Source organism: Protopterus annectens, chromosome 6.part1 (assembly GCF_019279795.1).
Source record: "Protopterus annectens isolate FY-2018-M chromosome 6.part1, PAN1.0, whole genome shotgun sequence".
NCBI lineage: Eukaryota > Metazoa > Chordata > Ceratodontiformes > Protopteridae > Protopterus > Protopterus annectens.
The window spans coordinates 350463055-350489456 of record NC_056738.1 but is presented as its reverse complement, the minus strand read 5'-3'; the positions used below and the strand labels follow the sequence as shown (position 1 = coordinate 350489456).

Genomic DNA, 26402 nt, shown 5'->3' with positions numbered 1-26402 from the left:
CTTTAGCCCTGGAAAAAGCCTCGATAGACATTGAAGCAGGGGGTCTAGCAGCTCCACGTGCAGGGGTAGTTATGTCTAAAGGAATAGTATCTGATAAATCCTGGTTGCCTGCTTCAGCAGGATTAATTTCAGTAGCAATTCAGCCATGCTCTGTGAGGCCTCGGCTATCGGAGGCATGCTTTCGGCCGAAGGAGGAACAGAGGACTCTGTTTCAGCCGAAACAGAGGCACTCGCGGTTGGCCTAACCGTGGTTTCAGCTGAAACCGCGGACCGCGAGTGTCGGTCCTTTTCCTTACGCTTTTTCGCTAATTGTGTAGTCGGAGTCTCCGATGGCATTTTGTATGCAAAAGTGGGACCAAAAAACTCCTCAGCAAACTCCGACCAACGTCTAAGCGTCCGTCGGTTGAAGGAAGCACAGGCTAGACAAGCTGATACGTCGTGGTCTGGGCCTAAACAAGGAAGGCAGTAAGAGTGGAAATCCTTATGAGGTATTTGTTTCCCACAAGTTAAACAATTATTTACTTTGTCTGACATCGGCTGAGGCAAGAAAGAGTCCCCAACGGGGTACTTAGCTTTTTAGAAGTCTTCGGTAGTAGAAATCTCTGGATCTGACCGACCGGCACTTGCGAACAGCTTCTGCTTCGGGCACCACGCGGCAAGAAAGACTGAGGAAAATGGCGTTGGCTGATGCCTTTATACCCAATACACAGCAGCTATGACGTCGGGTGAAGTGCGACATCAGCCGAGGCCAGACCCAGACTTTGGAATCCGGCCGACCGAAGGGCTGCCTGAGGCAGGACAACCCATATGTTAGGACTGCAGATGCATCCTTGAAGGACATCTAGCAGAACAGGAACCCTGTTGTTGAAAAGAATGGCTTGCACTTGAGATCTTATCTTTAGCAACCTGCAAAGAGAAGAGAAGCTATAGAAGTGGTGGTATTCAGGCAGGCTCCTATAAACTCGAAATCTTGAGATGGACTTAGTTGCGACTTTGTTGTACTCCCTGTAATGCTTAGACAAGCAAAGAGATATAGAATGAAATCCGTTCCTGATTTAGCAGATGTCTGGTGGGAGCAGTCACGAGCCAGCCATCCAATATTGAAACACTCTGAATCCGTGCAGTCTCAAGTGAGCTGTTACTACTGCCGTGCACTTGAACACCCTGGGGGTTGTGACAAGATCAAAGGGCAGCACTTTGAATTGGTAGTGACCGTTTCCTAGCCGAAAGTGGAGGAACCTTCTGGAGCACTTGTCATTTGCGTGGTAATATGCATCCTGAAGGTCTACAGAGCATCCAATCGTCTTCCTCTAAGAATGGTAGGATAGACTGAACCGTGACCATTCAGAATTTTGTTTGCTGAACACATTTGTTTAGAAGGCCAAGATCCATGATTGGTCTCAAGTCCCCTGACTTTTTTGGCACCAAAAAGAACCCTGTGTAAAATCCAGTCTATTTGGTCTGGTGGGATTTCTTGGATGACTTTTCTAGTAGCTTTTGAATTTCCAGAGCTGCCTGATCCCTCTGATTGGGAAGATCATCAGGGACTCTTCTGCCTAATATAGGAAAGGGTGTGAAATGGATGTAGTATCCTCTGGCAATAATCTTTTGCACTCTAGTATCTGTGGTTGTCACCAGGCTCTTGAGTGCAAGGGATAACCTTCCCCAAACTGCCTCCAGAGGCAAGCAGTCAGGCTCCATTTTCAGAGTGCTGGTAGGGCTTCTCTAGGAGAGAACCCTGACTTTATGGGCCATTTCTGTCATGGGGGTCAGCATCTTCCACTACAGCTCCTCCCTCTGCCCAGACGGGAGCCACCACCACGTCTTGAAAAGGCCCTTGGGATTTTTTTTTAACCACATCTTCCTGCTCCTCTGGTTCCTGGAATAGGACTGCTGAGGAGCCGAAAAATGTATACCCACTGCAGATAGGGTCTTTTCCATCTTTTTCACACCTAGCCAGGGTTTCTCTGACTTTGGGACCAAACAAACATGATCCGTCAAAAGAAGCATTGACAAATGAAGACTTAAATGGCTCCACAAACTCACACAAATGCATCCAGATGTGTCTCCTTATGGCAAACCTGGAACCCACCACCTTAGTCATCCCTTTGGGTGCATGTCCAATAAGCCTCATGGACAAGCTGGAAAACAGACTCCAGGATAGCTGGCTGGGGGGCCACTATCTTGAACTTCTTCCGACAGTTTCTGCAAGGGTATCACACAGCTCCTTCATCAGATCCCTTTGGAGTCTAGTAAAATGTGCTATAACATTCAAGGTCCTTAAAGCAAAGGTTGATGAGGTATACACCCACTTTCCAAATCTATCGCCTTGGACTCCCGGTTAGGGGGATGAACAGTGGAACTCTTCTGCAAGTTCCTTTTCAGTGGCTGGTGCAACCACCACACCATTTACTGTTTATCCTTTAGCCCAATACTGATGGCCCTCAGAGAATTCCGTCTGGTCTCCAAGATGGGCTCTACAGAATTAGGGCCTTCCAAGCCCACTGCACAATCAATTTAATCAGATTGTCAGCAGGTGGGGTCATCCAAGAGGTAGATGGGCAAGCACAAAAGTCTTGTAGGTACACTGACTCCACTATGGTAGGGTTATTGGGCTTCCAGTCATCCCCTCTGCTTCAGGACTTCCAGAAGTTCTCCAAAGGAGATGTCTTCTGGGGGTGTCTGTGGGGAACCATCCCCATCATCAAAATCCGTGTCCTCTGACTGATTCCTTCTGGGGAATCCGGGTGTTTCCTCTTGCATATCTTCTTCCTGGGTACCTTTTCAGTGGGAAGCTCTGTGGAGGACTCTGAAGAAAAAGGACCTTGTGCAGGGGCATTCTGCAGCTTTGGTGCTCACTGTCCAGGTGTGAAGGCTGGAGGAAGCTCTGGGCAAGCAGGGGATCTTGGGATAAAATTCCAAAAGGGAAGGGGCCAATGAACATTCCATCACCTGGAAGGCAGGTCCCCCCGAAGAGGGATGGCAAGCCTGGAACTGGGATGAAATTTCAATAGGGAAGGGGCCAATGAACTCTCCATCACCTGGAAGGCAGGTCCCCCCGAAGAGGGATGGCAAGCCTGGAGAACTGGGATGAAATTTCAATAGGGAAGGGGCCAATGAACTCTCCATCACCTAGAAGGCAGGTCCCTCTGAAGAGGGATGGCAGCCTGGAACTGATTAAGAACCTATGAACCGTGGTCCCATCCCGTTCAGATGAAACCACCCCCAAAGTTGGAACAGGGAAGAACCCACGTGTGCCAAAACTCCAAGAGAGGCTCTGAATAAAAAAAACTACATCCAATCCAAGCCCCTCAAATCCGGCAGTGGAGCTATGACCCTGGGAGTTAATTGGCTCCGATGGAGTCAAGGAACTAGAGGCAGAGTCCACAACTGAAGTAGAAAAGACTGTCCCCACCAGAGCAGCTGGAACTGGAGGAATTGGAGTCGTAATCTCTAAACCCTCGGAGGAGGGTATAGGAGGAAAAGCTGGGGAGAGGAAGTCGGGCTCAAGAGGAAACAAATCCCTGACCATGAGAAGCTGATCAACCAGCCGCACTGACTGTCAGACTCCTGGAGGAATGGACAGAAACGTCTGAGGGAGATTCAGGTCTGTCTAGAAAGTGGCTTGGAAGCTGACACACAAAGGGATCAATTGAGGGGAAAACCATGTCCTGGGGGACTTGGGATTCAAAAATACAGGTGGCACCAGGGAAAGTATTGGTTCCAAAATTTCATCTGGCGCTGCAGAGGGGACTGGCACTGTTGGAGAAGAACTGTCGGTACCGTGGCGACTTGCACAAAGACCTGTGGTATAGAACTACCACAGACTGTGCTGAAGAAGTCAGTTCCTTGGATTTGTCAACTGCCAACTTCAGTTCTATGGGTATTTTTTCTTTCAACAAGGGCCCAGTGATTGAAGGCTGGATGAATAACAAGTGTTTGCCTTACAAATACAAGGTGCAGGGTTGGAGTCTCACAAGGGATAACTGGCTAGGCTTACAATGGCTCGGAGGGGCAGTTAGCCTAGTACTTATGAACCTATAACACACTCTCTGCAAATGCACCTGGCCCAAGCAGTAAACGCAAGAGGAGTGCCCAGAGTTAGTCATCTTCCTCCCACAATCCTGACATTGTTTGAAGCCAGTTGTTCCTCTAGATGTCTGCCATGCTGAGGAAGAAAATTATCAAATACAGACACACACTAGAGAGAGAATCCCCACACAGATTAGAAAGGAAAGGGGCTACCAAGAATGGTAGGTCAGAACTACCAAAAGGTAGGGGAAAGGAAAGAACTACCAGCGATGGTAGAGAGAAATACCACAAGGTAAAAGCAGCACACTCACACGCAGAAGAACTACAAAAGTACAGAAAAAAAACTATACACATTTTGGAATAAACACACTAAGCTAAACTGGGTAGAGATACAGATAAATTATAGATGTATTTATACAAGATTTGAAGTACTTGAGAGAAAAAAACTAACGAAAAATGCACTTAGCTAATGAGAGTGACTGAAGCATCTTTGTAGAAGAGCGGCAAACAAAATCTGAGGTAATCTGGAGAGAGAGAGAGGTATTCTGGGTAGATATTAGCTGAAGCGTTTTTGGTACTCACAATGCTGTTACAACAGCATCAGAGCTGGTTGCAACAGAGTCCCATATGTCAAGGATAAATGAAGATTGACATCAGATCAACTGCAGATTGGACAACTGAAGAATAAAATTTCCTAATAGTCAGATTCCCCATTCTGTGGAATGGGAACTTGAGACCACAATAAAAGTCCAAGTCATTGCCCCTTAGACTGGAGTAAAATCTTCCTTTTTAAATAATGAGAAGATTCAGCTTGTAAAGTCTGAAAAGCTTCAAATAGAACGTCAGCAAATCTCAGGCACTCCCTCTTACCTGCTTTATGAAAAGATACACATCTTAACTTAGGGTTTCCCTTTTTTGGTGAGACTCCCCAGAAAAAGAGCAGCTAGGAGGACAGTGCCTTCCTGGGAAAGGAATTCCTCATTTCGGCTCAACAAAGTATAATCTGGGCCATTACCCAATGCCAGCAACAGTGGTTCTCCCTTACTGGACAAGAGCAACTGAACAACCACAGTGGATGTGCCTACCTCCAGGTTAAGTGTACTGGCTTTCTGAGGAGCAGAACTAGGGGGGACAAAGAAAAAGCGATGAGTAGTCTAAAGAACAAAAGATGGCCATAGCAGTGTCTCCCATCAGCAGCTGAGCAAAGGCAAAGCCAAGGCAGAAACCTTGCTGACAATATAAGTTCTCTTCTTGTGACTCAGGGAAGGATCAACCAAGTTACTGGGACAAAGGTCCACGTCTTTGCTACAAAAGGTGTCTTACAAGTAGCTAGCTGAGCACTGAAGCATTGGTCTTATCTATTGACGGAAAAGATTAAGGTCTGAGGTGAAATTCTATAGTGGCAACTACCAAATGCTAGCACCAGTCTTTAACATTGACAAAAAATAAACTTTTTCCTCACAAAAAATAAGGGAATCTCCACAGGGACCCAGGAACACACATTTATGGAAAGAAGTGACAGGTAGTGGAGCTTATGATAGTTGGTGAAATAAAATGACTATTGAAAAAAAAAAAAGGTTTTGAGGTAAAACATTTTTAAATGACAACCCCAAAACCACAAGTCCTAGTCCCTAACCACAAGTTTTGACCAAAAAAAAAAATGAAAGGCATTTCCCACAGGAAACAGTGACTACATAATAAAAGGTATTAGAGGGAAAAGTCTTAGTGACAGCCATTAAACACACCCATATCTGCCTCTAATCAATATATTTCACAGAAAATACAAATTTTTCCACAAAAAATGAAGTGGAGGGTATTACCCAATGAGGTACTTCTCTACCTACCCTGGTGATGCACTTTGCTGACCATCAACTGAAGCCCATACAGAGGAATGCACTTCAATGGCAAGAAAGCTCTGAAAACTGCAAATGTCTGGCATAACTTAGGCTATTGCAACAGTGATCTACTGAACATAATTATTCTCTAGCAATATTCACTTGGATATATCCAGACAACTTGAATACTCGTGTGAGAAAATGTAATTATTTTATCTATGATAATATATTACAGTCCACTTCTAGCACTCTTTCCTTAATGTCAGCCTCAAGACAAATTGAGCAATGAAAAGGTTACAACCCTCAAGTTGTACAAATTATTCTAACAAATTATGGAACAGTCTAAGTGAACAGTTCATAGGCTTCACTCTCTACTGCTGTTGCATATACCAACAGTAAAGAATGTTAAAGCAACATCTGAATGGTAGAGAATCCAATATGAAACAGTGAGGTGCTCTATAACTCTTGATCACTTTCCTATTACTTTCCTATAAAACATTGGGACTGGGTGAGTTACCAAAAAGCACTGAAGAGAGGTTCAGTGAGGGGGGAGGGGTTACATTACACCAACATTTTTCATGAAATGTAAAGGGTGATTAGGTGAATTAGCACAATTACAAGTCCTATAACCTCTTCCATGAAGATGCTTCATAAATGTAAGAACATAGTGGCAAGTCCAGTATACAGGTATCAGAACGAAATTGTAATCTATAGCAGTGTCCAAATACAGACTGCATCCGCAAAAAAGGTACATAAGCCAGACAATTATCATTGGCTGTGCTCTGTATTATGAAGTCATGAACATTTGCAAACCCCCAGGAGAAACACTGCTATTAACTGCAACTTGTTTAAACAAAGTCTTACTCATACAGCATGCAGCATGCAGTTAGGTGTGGGATCACAAAACAAAAATGCCCATCTGTGAAATCATCTGGATATTAATACTGTATACGCAGTACCTGCATCCTTTTAAGATTGGGGAAGTCTCCAGGTGAAATCTGATGTTCACGTTCAATTTTCAAATAAATTTCTCCCAGATTATTGATGAGTTCTTTCTTTTTAGTATCCTTCCCGAAAACATTTGGCATCTCTTTCTTCAACGAGCTAATAATGTATGCATGAACCTGCAGACAAAAGAAATTCAAAATGAAATAAAGCAGTAAAACAAAGACAAAACTAAATCACCCACACATCAGATATATTGCTTTGCACAACACCAATTTCTAGTTCATAACAGTTTACAAACGGTAATAAAAAAAGGACAATATGACAGATTTTGCTGAATGCTGTCCTCCTGATAAAGGGCCTAATTAAGCTGAAAGTGGAAGTAAGGTATGCTGCAAAACCCATTTTGGTTCAGTAAAATTTTATCACCTCTACATTTCAGTTTTCCATCAGCAGACCAGCATAAGCCATTTTTTTTTAACCTGAAGCAGTAATTGGCAGAAATGAGAAGGATAAAAGAAGTAATGTCACAGCAATCCTGGGAAGTCTGCAGGTTCATTACATACCCGCAAACTTAAAGGAAAACTCCATCTTAGAACTAAAATAACTCGCAAAACCTAGAAAGAGTGATTAACATCTCAAAAATCACTGACTACTACTTATAGAATTTTAATGTTTTCTGCAAAATGGCTCTCAATGAGGCTTGACATATCAATGTGAGCTTATTTTTGTTCAAGCCTCTTTTCCCATAATCCATTTCAAGTCTGATTTACGAGTCATAAGTAGTGGTGCATTCCCATTCCATTGACATGTAATGGGATGCATGTCAGTCACCGTCATCTTGTACACTGTACCAGGGCTTCTTTTATTTCTTGAATAGCCCTCATTTGCATCTCTCAGGGCTTGTTTTACAGTATACTAAGGAAATGTCAAGAGTTCTGAAGACGTTCGTGTTATTAAAGCGAATGAAAGCGCTAAACTAATTTTAGTGTACTAGCAGTCATTTGAGTCTTTTCTTCACGTATTTTTTATACAGTCCTTTTGTTTTCGTGTAGTTGCGGTGTTTTTTATTTTATATGGTTGCCAATTCTCTTTTTTCCAGACTATCTGGAAATCAAACGGATTGTCAAGTAGTCTGGAAAACACTGTACAAACTCCAGTAATCTGTTTCAAAAAAGAAACAGGCCATCTGAGTTTGTTAAATCAGCAGATTTTTTTTTTTTTTTTTTTTTTTTTTTACAGAAAATCCTAGTAAATCAGCAGAAAACAGGTATCAGGAATGGAAAAAGAAGGTGATACTTATCAGATGATGTCAAAGATGTCACCAAATGGGTGGAATGTGGACGGTAGAGGGGGCAGAATTAGGCAGGGTTACAGGTGATGCAAGGGATGTGGCCAGTTTTAGCCACAACGAAAGGTGGCAACTCAAGTCCAAGATGACTTGACAAGCTCCTCCCCATACACTTTCGTAAATGTGCTGATACTTTACAAGTAAAATATTTTCTGACTTCTCTAAATGTCACAGATCTTTGATACGTAAAGTAGTATAAACAGACATTTAAAGTTTAAAGCTCTGCATTTCAATACTGTGATGCTACTTATGTAAATTTGTCAAAAGATGGAACTGCCTTTGAAGCAGTGACTGATCTAATTGCTCTGTTTTGCTATGAAAGCCATGGCTACACTGGAAGCAGCTGTGAATCAGTGAAAGTTCTCTTCCTCTCTGCAATAAAGAATGGAAAAGTTTCACACCCCTGTCTTGTTTACAGCAGCCTGAGCTCCGGACTACAAATTTCTCTGTGTTTGTGGTATATCATGCAAGTGTAGACAAATTCTTCTGCAACTTATGTGAGAAGTTAAGCTTTAAAAAGTGAGTGGTCTTTCCAACGTGAAGAAATGAAAGTTTTATAAAGTACAAGCAGGTTTCAGGTACCTACGCAGTACTGGAATCATACTGCAATGAGAAAAGCAACTTAAGAGTTGCGCTAAACTACAGGAGGAGGAGTTTTCCTTCAAGTTTAGAAAACCTTTTTTTTTTTTTTCAAAATTGTAACAGAATGCATTTGCAAGTATTCCAGCCCCTTAGTTTTCAGTGCTACTTGATAAGAACAAGTCAGAACCTGACTGGAGTCGGAGACCAATCTGGCTCCTAATGAGTTAGAAGGGGTAAGCAAAGAATAGCACTGTCAGCAGACACACCATAGGAGTGGAGAGGATTCTTCAGGTGGTTGATACACAACCTCAGTAATGAGTGGTACACACCCTCCAAAAAATATTTGAAATAGCAATGGTAGACTTCCGAGAAGATGCCTGACAACACTGCATGTGTCAGGGCAAAACAAGTGATGGGGCATAAAATTTGCTCCTTGGCAACAGTACGACAATGCTCTGGGATACTGCACTCCTCTCCAATCCCGAACATCTGACAGATCTGGGAGAAAGTTGTCCTTGGTTAATAGAAGACTGCGGAGAGGCAACAGGAGCAGCTAATAGTCAGCTGCAAAGGGAGGCAAAAATTAGAAGGCAGCATTTCCTTTGTATTGCCCCTCAACCTTTCAAGGTTCCACATTCAAGGATAAAAAGTATCAAATGAAGTATCCCACACACATGGGAACATGTGCAGAGCTTGACATTGCAGTATGTTAGCTTTGTTTTACGCAACGTAGACTGAAATACAATATTACAGTTAATAAATGCATAAATTCATAAACAGCCAATTAATTCACAGCTAACAAGTGTGCCAGTGCACATTTCCTGTTTTTACTTCTATTATCGGATGAATAACTACTATAGATTTATTTTAAGGAGCTCTGTTGCAAGACCGCAGTTAAATATGGAAAATTTTAAAGGTGGTTCCATATTTATCACGTCAACCTGCAGTTAGTAAAAAACCCAAACTATACAGGGATGCACTTACGAAGAAAAAGGAACTATTCATTATGCCTATAACCTGAAATACTGTGCCAAACAGGACAGTGATCAGTCTGTGTATATTAAGAGATCTTACACAGGTAGCATGACTGCAAGCAACACTTCAAGAGTTAGAACGTCACAGATAATATGAAAGACAGTCACAGACAATATGAGAGAAATTTTAATTTTGGATACTCTACATTAACAACTGAAACACTTCATGCAAAAAAGTATTCGGTTTTAACTTAACTGTCAGACTAACAGCTGCATACCTTTATGAATGTAAACATCCCATTAAAGGTCTCTTATCCACTGCTGTTCTATAATGTAACTGACATCTCGTATCTGTACTCAGAACATTCCCCATCTATGCAAACTGTGTTCTACTGCACTGTGAAGCCCGTCTACTATGAACTTGTAGTCAAAATACTGCAGTAGCTCTCTCTCTTTCAACAGCCTCTTGCTTCTGTGATGTTAAAGGGTATCTGGTCATGTGACCAGACTTGCTTATGACAATTTTTTTTAACTGCCCTGTTAAAGTGCAGACTTAAAAGTAATGCTGCTGTATTTTATATACTTCCCAATGCTGCCAATTACTTCTGCTGTTTAGTGCATAACAAAATGGCAGCTCATAATTACTGTGAATCAGCCACTCTTCAGAGGTAAAAAATATGTGTTTACTGTGATGTCCCTCCTCTGGGCCAGTAATCTTGGAGCCTCAATCCTCACCACTGGCACCGGTGGAGAACATTCACTTACAGTGGATATAAAACGTGTACACACCCCTGTTAAAATGCCAGGTTTTTGTGATCTAAAAAAATGAGACCACAATAAATCATTTCAAAACTGTTCCCACCTTTAATGTGACATATAACCTCCACAATTCAATTGAAAATCAAACAAATCTGATAAGGAAAAATATAAAAAATAAAAAACATACTATAAGCTGGTTGCATAAGTGTGCACACCCTTAAACTAATACTTTGTTGAAGCACCTTTTTCTTGACTAAAGGAATGATTTTAATGTTTTTATTGTTCTTAACAGAACCACTCCCCTTAACCCCATTGCGCCAAACAACCAGATTATATACAAGGAACGTTTTTGATGTTTTTCATTATACTCAACTAGGATCGCTTGTTTGTTTCAATAAAGGATATTCCATTTGTAACTCAACTGTGGACTACCTACTATGTTCTACTTGACTTTGTAGCCGTATTTTATAGTCATCACATCTCTCACTAGTATCTAAATACAGTTTCAGTGCTAGCTACAAAATTACATCACATCTGGTCACCTGACTCTGGTTCCCACACCACCCCCTCACTAGAAACTTTAACCAGGATCTGGCACAGCTATGTCAATTCACAAACAAAGCTTTACTAAGGTTTATTCCAGCATATGGAGACTGCAAAACAATTCCAATACTTCCATCCTTTCTGCAGAGACTAATCAGCCATTTTCTGGCATCACAGGGTAGGAATTAGTTCAACATTAAAGGACAACAGGAGCAGGATCCCAGCCCAGACACTGCATCTCTGGCTGCATTCAAACCTGTGAGATAAAATCTTTAAATGACTTGGTTTAGGCTGTAATTTCAAGCAATTTTTCTTAAGGTTAGCTGGGCTGAGATTAACTCCTTCCCTTCCAGTATCCTCTGTTGAAACATATACACCAACAAATACAGTCCGATTTCTTTCCTGTCCAGACCCCCCCCCCCACTCCGTTCTCCCATTACCTGAAGTCTCTTCCCCAATTATCGTTAAAAAAAAAAAAAAAAAAAAACGGTTCAGATGTATCAGTGTATACAATGGTTAGAGATGTGGAGTTCACTTCAAATTTTAGAACACAATCGCTGATGGCCACTTGCTAAACAAGTGGCAGATTAAGTGCACCTCAGATTGTTTTCAAACCACAGGCATTCCCATAAACATTTTTAGGACCACGTACAAATGCATGTGCTCTTTGATTCACCTTCCAGATTGTTTTAAATATTTATTTAATACAAAACCATTTGTTAGAGTATATTTTACATCTATATTTTAAAGAAACATTTATTAAATCATTTATGACATAGGCAATCATACATGTATAAAAATGAAAACAGACCATACAGATACAATCCTAGTTACTGCAAGAAACAGACACTCCCAGTTGCAAACATTATACATCACTTATAACCTACCCAGTCATTTTCAGTCAAACATTACATAACTCAAATAAGTCCTGCCTTCTTGTAAACCTCATTCCTCCTCTGTCCCACAATTCCTATTTTTCCTATGTAGATTGCTCTGACCCTTTTTTAAAGATCTCAATTCCAGTTGTTTTATCTCTGTTACTACATTCCCTACTTCTAGTCTAGCTGGTTTAGATTTTGATTTCAATTTTCTAGCAACTGCTTTTTTGGCAGCCACCATAATAAGACACAAAGGCTTTACCATGTCTATGCAATTCTGATTCTGTATCATAGCTCAGAAAAATCCTCTCCCTTGTCACACCAATCTGCCCACCCAGCAACTCAGTGCATTCCGCAGGGAATCCTTAAAGTCTGCCAACTCACCACACTCCCAGAAAAGATGTTCTGTATTACTTCTTTCTTCCCAGTTACACCTCCAACATTTGCTGTCTTTAGAAAAATTCTCTGGGGTCTACTTGGGGTATAAAAATATCTATGTAAACATTTCCAAGCTCTGACATCAATCCTTGACAGGGAAGGCAATCTGTAACCTGCAGTTCAAATAAATTCTTGGCTCTTCCCATTCTATCATCTTCCTCTCTCTAGTTATTTGCTCCCAATACCTTGGTTTCTTTGCCAATTCTACAATTGCCTATTGTCTACATCCCTAATTGCAGTCTTTCCTATCGGCAGAATCTTTCTCCATTCCCATGTTGGCTTAGTTCTTAGGATACCTTCTGCTATTTTATAGAAATAATATTCTGTACAAGTGTTATTCTCTTTAAAGGAGTACAACAGGTTTCTCTAATGTATTCCTCAACTTCACGGCCCTTTTCCTCCCTATTTACATTGTCCTCTGTAAAGCAACAACAATAAAGCATTTACAATTTTTATAATTCCCCTTACTTCTGTAACAGAAGCCTACTTACTCATACTGTGATGGTTTCACTTACAAAATGATTCTCTCATGTTTGAATAAAGCTTGCTGGAGTCGCCCGATTATTGACATCGAGGCCAGGCAGTGCAGGTACTTTTTTTTTTTTTTTTTAATCAGTTCCCTCCCCCAAAGTGACATCACAGCCATCATCTGATTCTAACTAAAATAATAAGACCCACCCATTCTGTGATGTCATGGCTCCCTTGTCCTTCCCCCGGCCTGAGTGCTGTTCATTTTATTCAGTAGTAGTGTAGTAACACCGATGTTTGGAAACACAGAAATTTGGTATGCATACTTGTACATTCTGCACAGCAAATGATGCTTAGGTGGTGTACTGCTTGCATACTTCTCTGTTGTATTTGCACCAGATACTGCTAGTGTGCAGTGCGGGAATAGAAAGATTAAAACATTACCCTGGTATCAGAGGTGGCAGTGCAACAAATTCACAGTGGCTTAACATGAGAGTAGCTCTAAGCAAGCACCATGTGAAACCTGAACAAGCACCTAGAATTATTCAGTGCAGCTTCCACACCTTAAGTCTGAAAATGAATTCACATACTCACATGAGCAGAAGTAGCTGCATATTGATGGCTAAAGGTGTATGGGCATGTCGGGTGGTTACTACACTGCAAAACTGGTATGTAATGGTGGAGATATTTGGAAGGCATGAGCAAACACACCAGTATATTAAAGCCATAGCACCAATTGAACTGGAGGCTGGCAAATAGATTTAGTAAGGGATTTTATCCATGCACAAATATTTCAACAGTGATTCTTTGCAGTGGCATCCATTATCTGATTCAAGGAAAGTTAACCTTGATGTCCTTTATTTAAAAAAAAAATCAATAAAAAATTTACTTTGTTATAAGTGACTTCTGGACACAAGAAAAAGGAAGGGGAAATATAGCAATGTGGTTTGCATGTACAAAGACAAATCCAGGGACACTGCAAAAGGTTTTTTTTTGTAAACCAACCAGTGGAGTAAAAACATATGAAGGCAAACACTGTATACCAACACACTTTGCATATGTAAATCTCAATTTTAACAAGGTGGAAGCATGAAGTGATACCTTAACACTTAAATTAATAAATACCTAAACTGGTTAATAGTATACATGTTTTATTCTTTAGCTCCTTGGTGCAAGACCTTACTGGATGTGACTGCAGTCAAGTAAGGCCATGGCTATAGTGCAGCAAAAAAGTCCCCTCTAACAAAGAAAATGCTAGAGCAAAGATTAAATTACATGAGTCAAGCACCCTGCTGAGATCTGCCAAACAGTGGAATTACCAGGTCAAATTACCCTCAGGACTTTGACAGCTAGGGAAGCTAAGTGTTATGAGGGAGGGAAGAAGTAAATGGACTGGAATTCATTGTCTCACAAATTAGTGCCATTTAAACTAAATTAGAAAAAAAGGCAGCAATAAACAGCACTGAGTGTGTTCTGTGGCATTTGCACTGTTTCTGTTTTAAGTAGTCATCCAGCAGCAGGGAATGTTACTTGCACTGTTCTGTTTTACTCAGTACTTTGTGCGCATGCAACATCTATGAAATGACAGGAACTTTAGGCAAACGAAGGCCTGCATGATGAAACATTTTTGAGCCAAACAATGATTTCTGGGATACTGGATGGCAACCTGACTTATCCAAACCACGTCAATATGCCAGCCTCCAGGTCGTCAGAGTCAGGAATTACATATAAAAATATTTAACATCCTGTAAATAATCCCAGAGTGCTGTTAAAGTGTAGGAAACATCATGCCATGATGTTTTAAACATGTTTTTTGAGTCTGTGGGTGCGGTACTCCTTTAAAGGCCTGCATCCAAAAGCTCAGTCTCTCCTCGGTTCTTCAGCTTCCCCCCATTTCATCATCCCTTTCCACTTTGAATTATAATTTTCTACTTGTGCTATGTACAGGAGCCTTAACTGCATAGCTCAGTAATGCCCCTTCAAAAATCAGGTAATCCCAATCTGCCCTGTTCTACTAGAAGAATCAGCTTATCCCAGTTGACTCTTGCAGTCTTTCCCTCCCAGATTATGCCCTCCAGCTCTAATTGTAATCCACAACGTCTCCTCTGGTTGATAAAATTATGTATGACCTGTACAAAAGGCTAATGGGACTAAACATTCTGCTTGTATCTTGCTATCCATATCCATATAATGAAGCTTCGATTTTCTCAGGTTTTATCATCTTTGGTTTAGTCTTTTCCCACATATCCTTCCCACACTCCTAAATACTTAATTTTATCATGTCTCCATAGATATGGATGTTGTTAAACTAATTTATGTCGGCACATACTTTACCACGATTGCCTTATGGTTTCAATTTTGTATCCCGAAAAGATTTTAAACCATCTCAGAATGTTCCACAACACTAATCTCTCTCTAGTTTTGTCAGGTGTAAAATAATATCTGCAAATAGAGTCAACTTTTCTTGACTACCATACCAATTATATCCTTGAATTTCTGAGTCCCTTATTTTCTTTGCCAATGGTTCTAAACATAATGCAAATAAAGAGGAAACAGGACATGCTTGCCTGGTTCCTCTACTCAAGCAGTAATTATCTGACAGAACCCCACCCACTTCAATTTTCACCTCTGATCACTCATACATCATCTTACTGAACCTTATAATTTTTCAGGAAATGCAAACGCTTCCATTGCCCTGCTCATAAACTCCCAGTTTACTCTGTCAAATGCTTTCAGTGCACCGAGACTCACCAACAATAGCATTTTCTTACATTATGCTTCCCTCTGGATCATCAATGTGACAATGCTGTCAAATATGTGCCTCCCCTCCACAAAACCACATGGATCCACATCAGTTTTGGCATTATTTTTGCCATTTTTTTAGCCATTTACTTATAATCATGAATAATATAAAATCCTTTTATTTCACAATAGGCAAGCGCTTTCACGTAGGAGCTTCTTCAGACCAAACAGATACTGGTCTAAAACCATTTAAATAATCCTCATGAACCAATCAGTTCATACTAAGCAATAGCAATACACTAATTGAAAGTGACAGTGTAATTTCATTCATTGTAATACATTTAAAAGGCATGTAGAATACAAATATACATGAAATACAGACATATTAAAAAAGAAAAAACATACATAAAAACTACAAAAGGTATTAATATTATTTCAGGGATACTTTGTAATTAATTTCCTAGATTTTAACATGGGCTTAATGGAAGCCTTCTCGTTTAAACCCATGCCTCAATCTGCTCTGAGCCTTAAAATCCACTTGGCTTCCTTACTCTCAGTCAAGTTACATATATCCCCTTCTCTAACTATAGGTTTAACCAAGTCTACAACCAAAAATCTACAGATATGTTCATCACCCTGAGCCATGACATGTTTGGAGAGGGCACTGGTAGCAGTTCTAACTCTAATATTATAAACATACTCCCTAATTCTATCCTTAAGTGACCTGTCCATTTTACCAATGTAAAACGACCCACAAGTCACACACTTGGTCAAATAAACTACATGTGAGGTCTTACAATTTGCTTCTACATTAAAATAAAACTGTTGACCAGTATCAGGGTGGACAAAAATTCCTGTAGTATCTAACTACAGAAATTGCACCCCCCACAGGGGCTGGTACCTTTCATACTCTCAGGTTGCCTAGTCCTACCTCTAGGGTAACATATTATTATTTTCAAATTAAGTTTGTTTTTAAACAAACAAAGGGTTTTCTCCTACCCACTTCCTTCACAATGGGATCTGTGGTCAATACCCGCCAGTTCTTCCTTATGATGTACATAATTGGGTTCATATCAGTAGTAAAAAATATTGGAACTTTTGTGACATCGGAGCTAGAGACTTCACTATGTGTACTGACTGCTTCAACAGGATGAGACAAATAGGGTTTAGCAGAAACATACCTCAGCTCACCAGTCCCTTCAAGATTCCCGTCCACATCAAAAGGACTATACCCCCCCCCCGTCTACTAATCTACCTCTGAGTAGTTAACTTATGGCTAAAGCCCTCCTCGGAGGCATTCAGCCTAGAGGCCCTCATTCCTTGTCCTCTAATAAGGTTTTTGAAGACATACTGGGGAGGTATACTGCTTCTATATAAATAGGTGTTCCTATGACATTGTTTCCTATGCACCCCAGTATTGATGAAACTATTGTTCAGCCTTTCAACATATACATAGAGAAAAATTCTATCTTAGTTGGGGAACAGTTCATAGTGAAGTTAAAGTACTCATATCCACCATTTAACTTGGTCAGAAATGTTTCTAACTCTGTGCAAGTACCCTCCCACAAAAGGAAGAGACAAAGCGTCAAAATTTCACATGCTCCAGATATGATTTCATTCTAAACAAGCTCTCCTCTTCCCAACTTGCCATAAACATGTTGGCGTAGCTATTGGCATATGAAGTGCCCACAGCTACGCCATCATGCTGCAAAATAGATACCGTCTTCAAAAGTGAAGACATTGTTCTTCAAAATTGTTTACAGTAGCAAGCATATTAAATCAATATGTCCATCCTCATAAGTGCTGTATCCATGTAAATCATGCACTGACTGTATCCCTACAGCATTGGGTATGATGGTGAAAAGACTGGATGTCCAATATCACGAAGTATAAATCGGATACGGAGTTCAAAGGGTTCCCATGCTCATACAAATCTACTAGAAATTGCTCAGTGTGTCTTTCAAAACAAACACATTGTTGTTCAGGACAGGTCTCAACCAACTTTCTACATATACGGCGCAGGGTTCTGTGACCCATCCTCTTCCTACAACTGGTCTCATTGGGGGTTTACAACCATCCTTATGGATTTTAGGGAGGCCTTGTATAGATGGTAGAAGGGGATAATCAACTTTCAGGAACTTGTATAACTCCATATTAATCAATTCACTTTTTAATAAATCTTCTAACAAACTTAATACGACTAACAAATGTACCCTATCCGAATCTATCCGTAAATAGAAACGGGCATCATTTAACAGTGTTCATAGCCTCAACATAATCATTCTTAGTATAACAACTACTGGACCCCCCCTTTGTCCGCAGGCCTTATTATAACGTACTCGTCCTCCTGTAAACATTTCAGCTCCAGTCTTTCGTTGCAACTCAATTTACACCTCATATTACTATTCACATTTAATGATAGTTTATCATAAAACTTGTATAAATCATCTTCCACCATTTTACTAAATGCCTCTACAAGTGGATGTGGGTTTGGCATATATAAACTGCGCTTCCTAAAGTTATTAACAGAATTAACTACAGCATGAGGATTAATTAAATGGTTTTAGACCAGTATCTGTTCGATGGTCTGAAGAAGCTCCTACGTGAAAGCGCTTACTTATTGTGAAATAAAAATAATTTATATTTTTCATGGTAGACTTCTTATACGAATTCCATGGTCTGTGGATTGCTCTGCTACTGATTTTAGTGATCATCGGTCTTTTACACTTGGAGCAATACCACATTTGCTCTTAAAGGTGTGTCACTGTGGTTATTTTATTTTTACTTTATAATCATGGTTTAGTATTGAAATGGATCTGTATGAAGCTGGATCTGATGGGCTCGTTACCCTCTTTAGGTATTACAGTGTTAAAACCTTCCAGATCTTTATCAGTTTCCCCTTTTAGCTTCTAAATGTCCACAGGAATACCATGTATTCCTGGGGAACTTCCTGTATATTGGCTATACATCACAATTGTTTTCTCATCTCATAACAGTTAGTAATTGAGCCTCATCTACCTCTAACCTTGACATACTTAATTCTTCCATAAACATTTCCATTTGTATCTTTTCTTGATTTCCATATTTCTTTGCTTTATACAGACTTTCATACAAACTTCTGAAATATTTCTAATACCTCTACAGGATCTCATTACCTTCCTTGTTACAGGCTCCCTAAGCTTGGTGACAGTCCTTTCTTTCTGTTCCCTGAGTAGATGCACTAAGTTTTGTACTGTAGTGTTATTAAAAAACAGTTGATTAATCTTTCTAAACTAGTGTATATTATTGACGTAATCCCTTATTTTCTGCTTGGTATTCTTCAGTTGATCCTCCTCTTGTGATTCCCCCTATTTTGCAATACTTTAACATTTGTCAGTCCCTCTAAATAACTCTGGTTACTTCTTAACCATAGCTCCCTTTCTTTTATTTCCACCCTATTTTTTAAATTCCACCTTAATTTTATCCAACTCCCTAGCTATATTTTCAGAAGTAATCACTATCCTCTTGAATAGCTCCTGAATAATCTCCACTGCCCATTCCTTAGCTCCTGAATAATCTCCACTGATAGGTGGGAATGCACCAGTGTATCATTTTTATCTCATTTCCCTGTGTTTTTATTTTAGTTATTGGCACATGATCTGAAACAGTTATTGGGTACTTATCAGGACTTTCAATTAAATGCACATGTTCCTGTGAAATGTAAATTCTGTCTAGCCTAGCCCAGATTTTATACCTTAATGAATAACATGCAAATTCACTCTGAACTCCTATTGAATTCACATCTTCCATGGCAAATATTTTCATACATTTTTTCAAAAATTGACCCTTCTTTGGTACACTTTCCCTTCTCGATCCCCCAGACACATCTTCACTGCTGCAAATCAAATTCCATTTCCCACCTACAAGCAATATTCCTTGCTGAAAACTTATTTCTCCCAGAATTTTCTTATGCTCCATTATAGCAGTTTTAGGTAGAATATAAATACATGCCAGTGTAATCCTACTCCCTTGCCAGTAGCCTCTTAGCATTACAAATCTTCCATTACATTCATCCTCTATCACTATTGGAGCTACTCTTGTAACTAAAATAAGTTCTCCTTTTCCTCTGTCCCAGATATTCCACTGAATAAACATCCTGAAAGCCTTTCTTTATCAAATTCACATGTTCAGCTCTTCCCAAGAGTGTCTCCTGTAACACAGATATTAGCACGCTACATTTTTAATATAAACTATTTTCTTTTTTGTATTTATCTGCAAGACCACTGGCATTTAACGACATTACAGAAAGCATCATTCTATTAAAAAGTTATTCCCACCTTATGTACATCTTTTGTTAAATGTCTAGCTCCAGCTTTTGTGTTAATTGCACACACTGTCTGGCAGGTTGAACTTTTATATAGTTATTTCTTGTCATATGCATTTGAGCCTATGTCATATATCCTACACAACTTGCTTTACTGAAAGCCCTCAAACAAAAAGTAACCCCCCAATTCCCTCTAAAACCTATTAACTTAATATGAACACACAAAACTATGTACATATTTCAAATATTAAAGTTTTACTCTCCCGGTAGGAACAAATGACTAACAGCCACACTCACGGACTTGAGTTAACCTAAAAGAAAGCTTATCCATGCTAAGATGCATGGTGCAGCCTGTACTTCTAAGTTCTTTTTTTTATCTGTATAGGTGTGCCAGCTGGGAAAACCCTGAATGCTTTCAGAGAACATCATCTCTTAGCCAGTTTCTCTCTTTTTCCGCCCCAGCAATCACTCTCCACCAGACTAACCAATTCCTCTTTATCAGACTGTATCCATGGAGACATGAGAACAAGACCACCAATTTCTTATCAGATTACTTCCATGAAGACATGAGGGCCACATACAGAATTCTTACTAAGCATACATTCATTTGCTAGAAAAAAAGCAGCATAATATTCAACATTATTTTTCATTTACTTTCTCTTAAAACTTGCAACAAAATCAATCTAAGGTCCTTAATCCAGTCATTTCCCAAGCAAGAATGAGAAATAGCACATTAGTTTTTTTCTTTCGTCATACTCTAACATTTTTTTTTTTTTTTTTTTTTACATGGAAGAGCCTACATTTCTTAAAACTGAACAATGATACAAAGAGAGAAGGGAGAAAGGAAAAAAATGCACCATCTATTTGCAGCCCCATTACACTTAAAAATAAATAAATAAATAACTGAGAAAACTTGACTTTGTAGCATGCAAAGAAAACCACACACCACAAAAAAACTACTACTAGAGGAAATTTTTTTTTTTTTTTACTTACAGTAAACTTTCTCCCCTCTCTTCCCCTCCCCAAAGCATTTTTCTGAACATTAATGACATGAAATAGGATATACACTTGAGTCCCTCAAGTCCAACAAATTCTGAAAAAGTTCAATATTTCCAGATTTTCTTGTTTTGGCATATTTCACAAATATAATTATTGCATTGTAAACTCTCATTACGTTGCTGGTTTTATTAATGCTCCTCTCCTTTAAACCTGCATTTTTGAACTTTTTTTTGCAGTAAGCAGTATAACAAAAATGTATGAATCAATGTTTCAGAAATATCAAGCATAAAAGGTCACAACTGCTTTCATTACAATCCATCAATATTCATACTCAATTATGGTCTAATTGTGACAGAAATGATCACAGCACTGTATTTCAATTTGCTTTACACAAAGACACACTAGTCTTGCAAAGCAGAGGCAGTCATTTTTACCCACAAATATTTGCCAAACATAGCAATTATGGCGACATTAACTGCATCCTTCTCGGATGTCAATACATGAAAAACAATAATCAAAGTCATATACTTTTAAAGGCGGTTTAAAAATAAGAACATAGGGCACTTTCATGCACAGAGAGCCTCCAACAGCAGTTACAGCACTTTGACTGTGTACACCCCATTCTTGTTATGAAGACATAAATTACATGAACTTTACAGGCAGCTTTGGATGAACTACATGAAATTGTATAAAGACCACCATACCATAAGATCAAGCCATGTGAACCACAGTTTAAACAGGAGTATTTATAACAGCATAAAAATATTAATGTCCTAAGATACATCAAGTCAATATGCAAATTCAGTAAAAATTACCTGAAAAGTCAACATTAAAGAGAACTATTCCTAATGCAGAGGTTGCTGCTGGCAAACAGCTTTGCATTCCAGTGCTCCATCTAGAAATGGAGTGCCTGCTTCCCCTGAAATATAACTTGCCAAATGCTGCATTAAAACTGGTGTGCTTGTGATATTGCCATAACATTTCATGAACTAGATCAAGTATGCAGTAGGAATGGCTAGCAAAAAATGACAGCAGGTTCATAGTTACTAGGCATGCAGTCCAAGAGACCTTGGAAAGAGCCTAACCATAATTCCAAATTTCTCCAAAGCACTGTCTGGTTAACTGACTTGTTCAATATCACACAGTAAAGCAAATGAAGGTGGCAAGACTCCAGCCCTATGCTCTTAACACAGGAAGCAACTCATTAACAAGGCGGAGCTTTAATCCTCTGCACTGACTGCCAGAGTAACAGTTTAAACGCAGAAATCTTTTAATCCCAATCTCTTAGAGACGATTGTACCACAGTAGTACGCAGTAATGCCTACATAATGGCTACTAAGGCTCAAACAGCTCTTATCACTCCAAACAATGCAAACTATATGACTTGACAACTGTCAACCCCCTTTGCAGTTGCTGGAGGCTGTAAAGAAAGTGTTGCAAAATGTATCATTAAAATGCAACATGCTTAGACTACTACGCAATGTAGGCCTACTCAAATTCATTATATAGTGCAACGAATAAGGCAAAACAATTAAATACAATATAAATGCTGCAGCATCTTTTGTTCAACAACTCATAAGTCATACAAAAATCAGAATTATTGTATATAAAGTTTTTTGGGGGGACTTAACATTCTTTAAAATGCCTACATCTCATTTTTGACCTCCCTATGTCTTCTGGCATCAAGAACAGCTATTCCATCTGACATTACTCGGTACAGGTCCAACCTGCTTAAATGCTTAACACTGTACTGTGGCAGCATACACTTCCAGAGTCAACACAGCCAGACCTGTGGACAAATGAGGCCCTCCCTCTGCAGTGTAATGAATCAGGCCCCCAACTCAGCCATACTAACATTTCATTATATGGCTGTCACTCCTAAATTACCATAAACACTGTCTAAACCTGTCAGTGTACACAACTTTCACCTTTACAATCACAAAGATTTAGATTTCATTTAAAATTTTTATTTCATATTTTACAGAAAAAACACTCGACAGCCATTTTCTAAACAAAACATTCTCACACTGAAACATGTATGAGAATCAGTTAACATTTCTTCCTTTGAAACTTTTATTTAGTGAAAATACATCTGACAACCGATTACACTACACAACATATGCTGGGACTTAGTCAAACAGCATACAGTTATGTACTAAATCAGCATATATGTGAAGGATACAGGAATTAAAACAAATGTGTAATGCATTTTTCAACAGTACGGGACAGCACACTGGACACAAGTGTCCCTCTCTGCAGGAGCAGCCAATAAGTACTGCTTGGTGAGGTAACTTGGCACAGTCGCATGGAAGACAGAATCAAACCATGTACTACAGAAGCAGCTCTAACAGCTTACAGTAGTACTCACTTGCAATAAGTGCTAGACAAACGTGCAGCCCAGACAGGGCATTTCATACCTGTGTGCCTGCAAAAAACAAACTAAATTAAAAATGCATTCATAGTCAAAATATTAACATTAAGCTCAGATTTTATGCTGCCCAATTTATTCACAGCTAAATAAAGTCAGCATTAAAAAAAAAAAGGATCACATCCAAAGAACTCTGCTCAAATACTTTGCTCACATGATGATGCGCTTGTTTACTACAATCAATTTTCTTCCTTTACATCAGAACTCTGGTTCACATGTAGTTAACAGGCTTGCAGTCCACGGGACCATTGGGAAACCTAGTAGGTAACCTGCTCAAGTACAGGGAATAAATTAGGCAAAATGACACAGAAGAAAACTTCTTAAATGATTTAGAATAGACAACAGAACAGGTTTCGTATTAGCATGTATTTTCTGAACCACAAAAACTATGAAACACTAATGGTCAACAATGACAGACTATAATCCACAGATTCACCAAAAGAAAAAAAAATAATGGCGGTCTGGCAGTTGAGGTGGAGTACTGAAACTCTTGCCAAATTGCCAAAGATTCCAAAGACAACCACAAGTATAACTATGTCAAGAATCTAAATGGCAATGCTCAGATCTGCTCTGAGCTACAACAGAATGCCATTAAATATACTGATCCCAAGGAAATTGCCAATATCCTGGGAAATCGATTTAGTGCCAACTTCACCCCCCTCTCACCCCCTAAATGGCCCATCTCAATACCGGAAGGTTGCCAAATTCTGGTAACAGCCACATAGGTAAAAAAACGCACTCTCCAAAGCTAAGAATACAGCATCCATGGGACGAGATGACTTCCCGGGCTGTGTACTATATGAACTACAAAATTAACTGGCACCTCACCTAAGTGTCATGTTTAATCATACCCTCACCTCAGGCTTCATGCCCACTTGAGTGGTGCACAGCTACAGTTATCCCACTCCACAAGGGGAGATCCACCTTAGATCTACCTTAGATCTCGGGAACTACCGCCCTATCAGTCTGACGAGCCTGATCTGCAAGGCCATGGAACTTATCATGGAACTTATAAACAAAGATACTGGCAACCTTAAAACACTGGACCCCACCCAGTTTGGGTTCGTGAAGGGCTGATCTTGTCTCCTGAACATAACTGACTTCTTCGAATCAGTCTCCAGAGCCATGGACGAGGGTAAGGCAGTCCACACAGCCTATCTGGACCTCGCCAAGGCCTTTGACACCATCCCCCACTCTGGAATCATAGATAAACTTACTAAGCTGGGTATTAATCCCTACATCACTCTATGGATTGCCAACTGGCTTACTGACAGAACCCACACTGTAAAAGTAGCAGACTCCAAATCCAGCTCCAGACAAGTGGAGTACCTCAGGGTTCAGTCCTGGGACCTCTCGTGTTTGGCATCTACTTCTCTGAAGTACAGGCCAACACTAAGGGACTCTGGCTAACAAAGTTCGCAGATGACTGCAAACTGGGAGCCATTATTAAATACCCAAATGATGTGGATACTCTACAAAAGGGCCTTACAGAAACAGATGCTTGGTGCAAGAGCCATGGGCTCAAGCTCAATGCCAAGAAATGTATAGTTATCCCCTTTGGGAAAAAACATGTACCCATGAATTACCACATAGGTGGCAGTACACTAAACACCGAAAGTGTGATGAGACTTGGGGACACAGGTGGACAGTGGTCGCACCTTCAATAACCACATTGCCCCAACAGTCAGGAAATCCTTCTATGTGGCACACCTCACCACTAAAGTCTTTTCATCCAGAAAAAAGGAGGTCATTGACCCACTGCACTCATCCCTCATTTGACCCATTATAGCATACAACTCCCCATTTGGTATGTACCTCTCAAAACATTTGCAACAACTGGAAAGTCCGGAGAAATATCTCACTAAAAGAATCACAGACCTAAAGCAGATGCCCTATGCTGACCACCTTAAAAAACTCCAGCTATACTCTGTCGCATATAGTCTACTCCGAGGCGATCTTTGCATAACATTACAAGGCCATGTCAAACCCAGAGCTGTTGGACATGCTACACTTAAAGAAATCCCAATCCCTCAGAGTAACATGCTCCAGGGATCTAAACATTGTCATCGCAATAAACAAAACATGCTGAAGGGATAGGCTCCTGATCCAGAGACTCCACAGACTCTGGAATAGACTGCCCATATATGTCAAGCAGAGCGCCTCTTCGGCCCTCTTCAAAAGGAACCTTGATTGGATGGGAGAAAGGAAACTCACCCCGGGGATCACGTCAGTCGCCCTGCTAGACAGGGGTCCAGGGAAGTAAATAGTGTGGGAAGAAATAGCCAGGGAATTGTTATGGCTAGGCTTGTATAGGCCCTAGGGCCGATAGCCTAGAAACAACCTATGAACCTATGCCTCCAACAGCTAAGGTACAGGGTTTGATTCTGTGTGACAATCAGCAAGTCACTTAACTACACAACATTCCCTAACTGCAGCAAACAGACATGCTCGCGTGCATACACACACGTTACCTATGAAAGAAAATATTTCCTGAGACAGAGCATGTTTGCTCTGCATCCATTAGGTACCTGGTTTCATGTGCATCCATTAATGCTGCAGAACAGAGAAAGTCAATTGCAAAACAAAACAAAAAAATCTCCAAGCCCAAGATTTGTCAAGTAAAAGAAAAAAAAACTCATCCCCATTTTGAGACAGCACAGAGACAGATGTGGAAGACCCCAGGACTGGATGATTTACCACTTTAAATTTTGAAGGGAACGACATTTTCACGCACAATTTTAAAATATTACTTAACAGTGTACTTCTCTTGGGAATTATCCTTTACTCAAAAAAGTACAGTTGTGTGCACTTACCATAAATGTAGATGTTAGAGTGTATTCACTGTTGCAGTTATTACATTTGGGTAATCTGTGGGCAGGCTGCCCTCAGTCGGCCTGATTAACAAAGTCTCGGGTCCTGCGTCGGTTGCTGTCCCTTCTTCCATGTCATCAGGGGGTATAAAACATGCATCCGATGTCATTACCTCAGTTTTTCTTGCCCCAGATGTCAGATGCCCCCCGAATGGGGAGCAAAATAAAATTTAAAACACAAAAATGTACCTCCAACCAAAAGCAAATACTATGCTTAAGCGCCTTTTTGGTGCAACAGAAAGTAAAGGTATAGCC

The 26402-nt window shown here is 40.0% G+C and overlaps 1 protein-coding gene across 1 annotated transcript in view; it reads right to left on the bottom strand.

Moving 5' to 3' along the window:
- The window catches only part of EHD1 (EH domain containing 1), a 586485-nt gene that overhangs the window by 28332 nt on the left and 531751 nt on the right, over nt 1-26402 (bottom strand). Inside the window, exon 4 of the mRNA XM_044075765.1 lies at nt 6827-6991. Within this exon, the coding sequence (XP_043931700.1) occupies nt 6827-6991 (165 nt within the window). The remainder of the gene's footprint in view (nt 1-6826; nt 6992-26402) is intronic.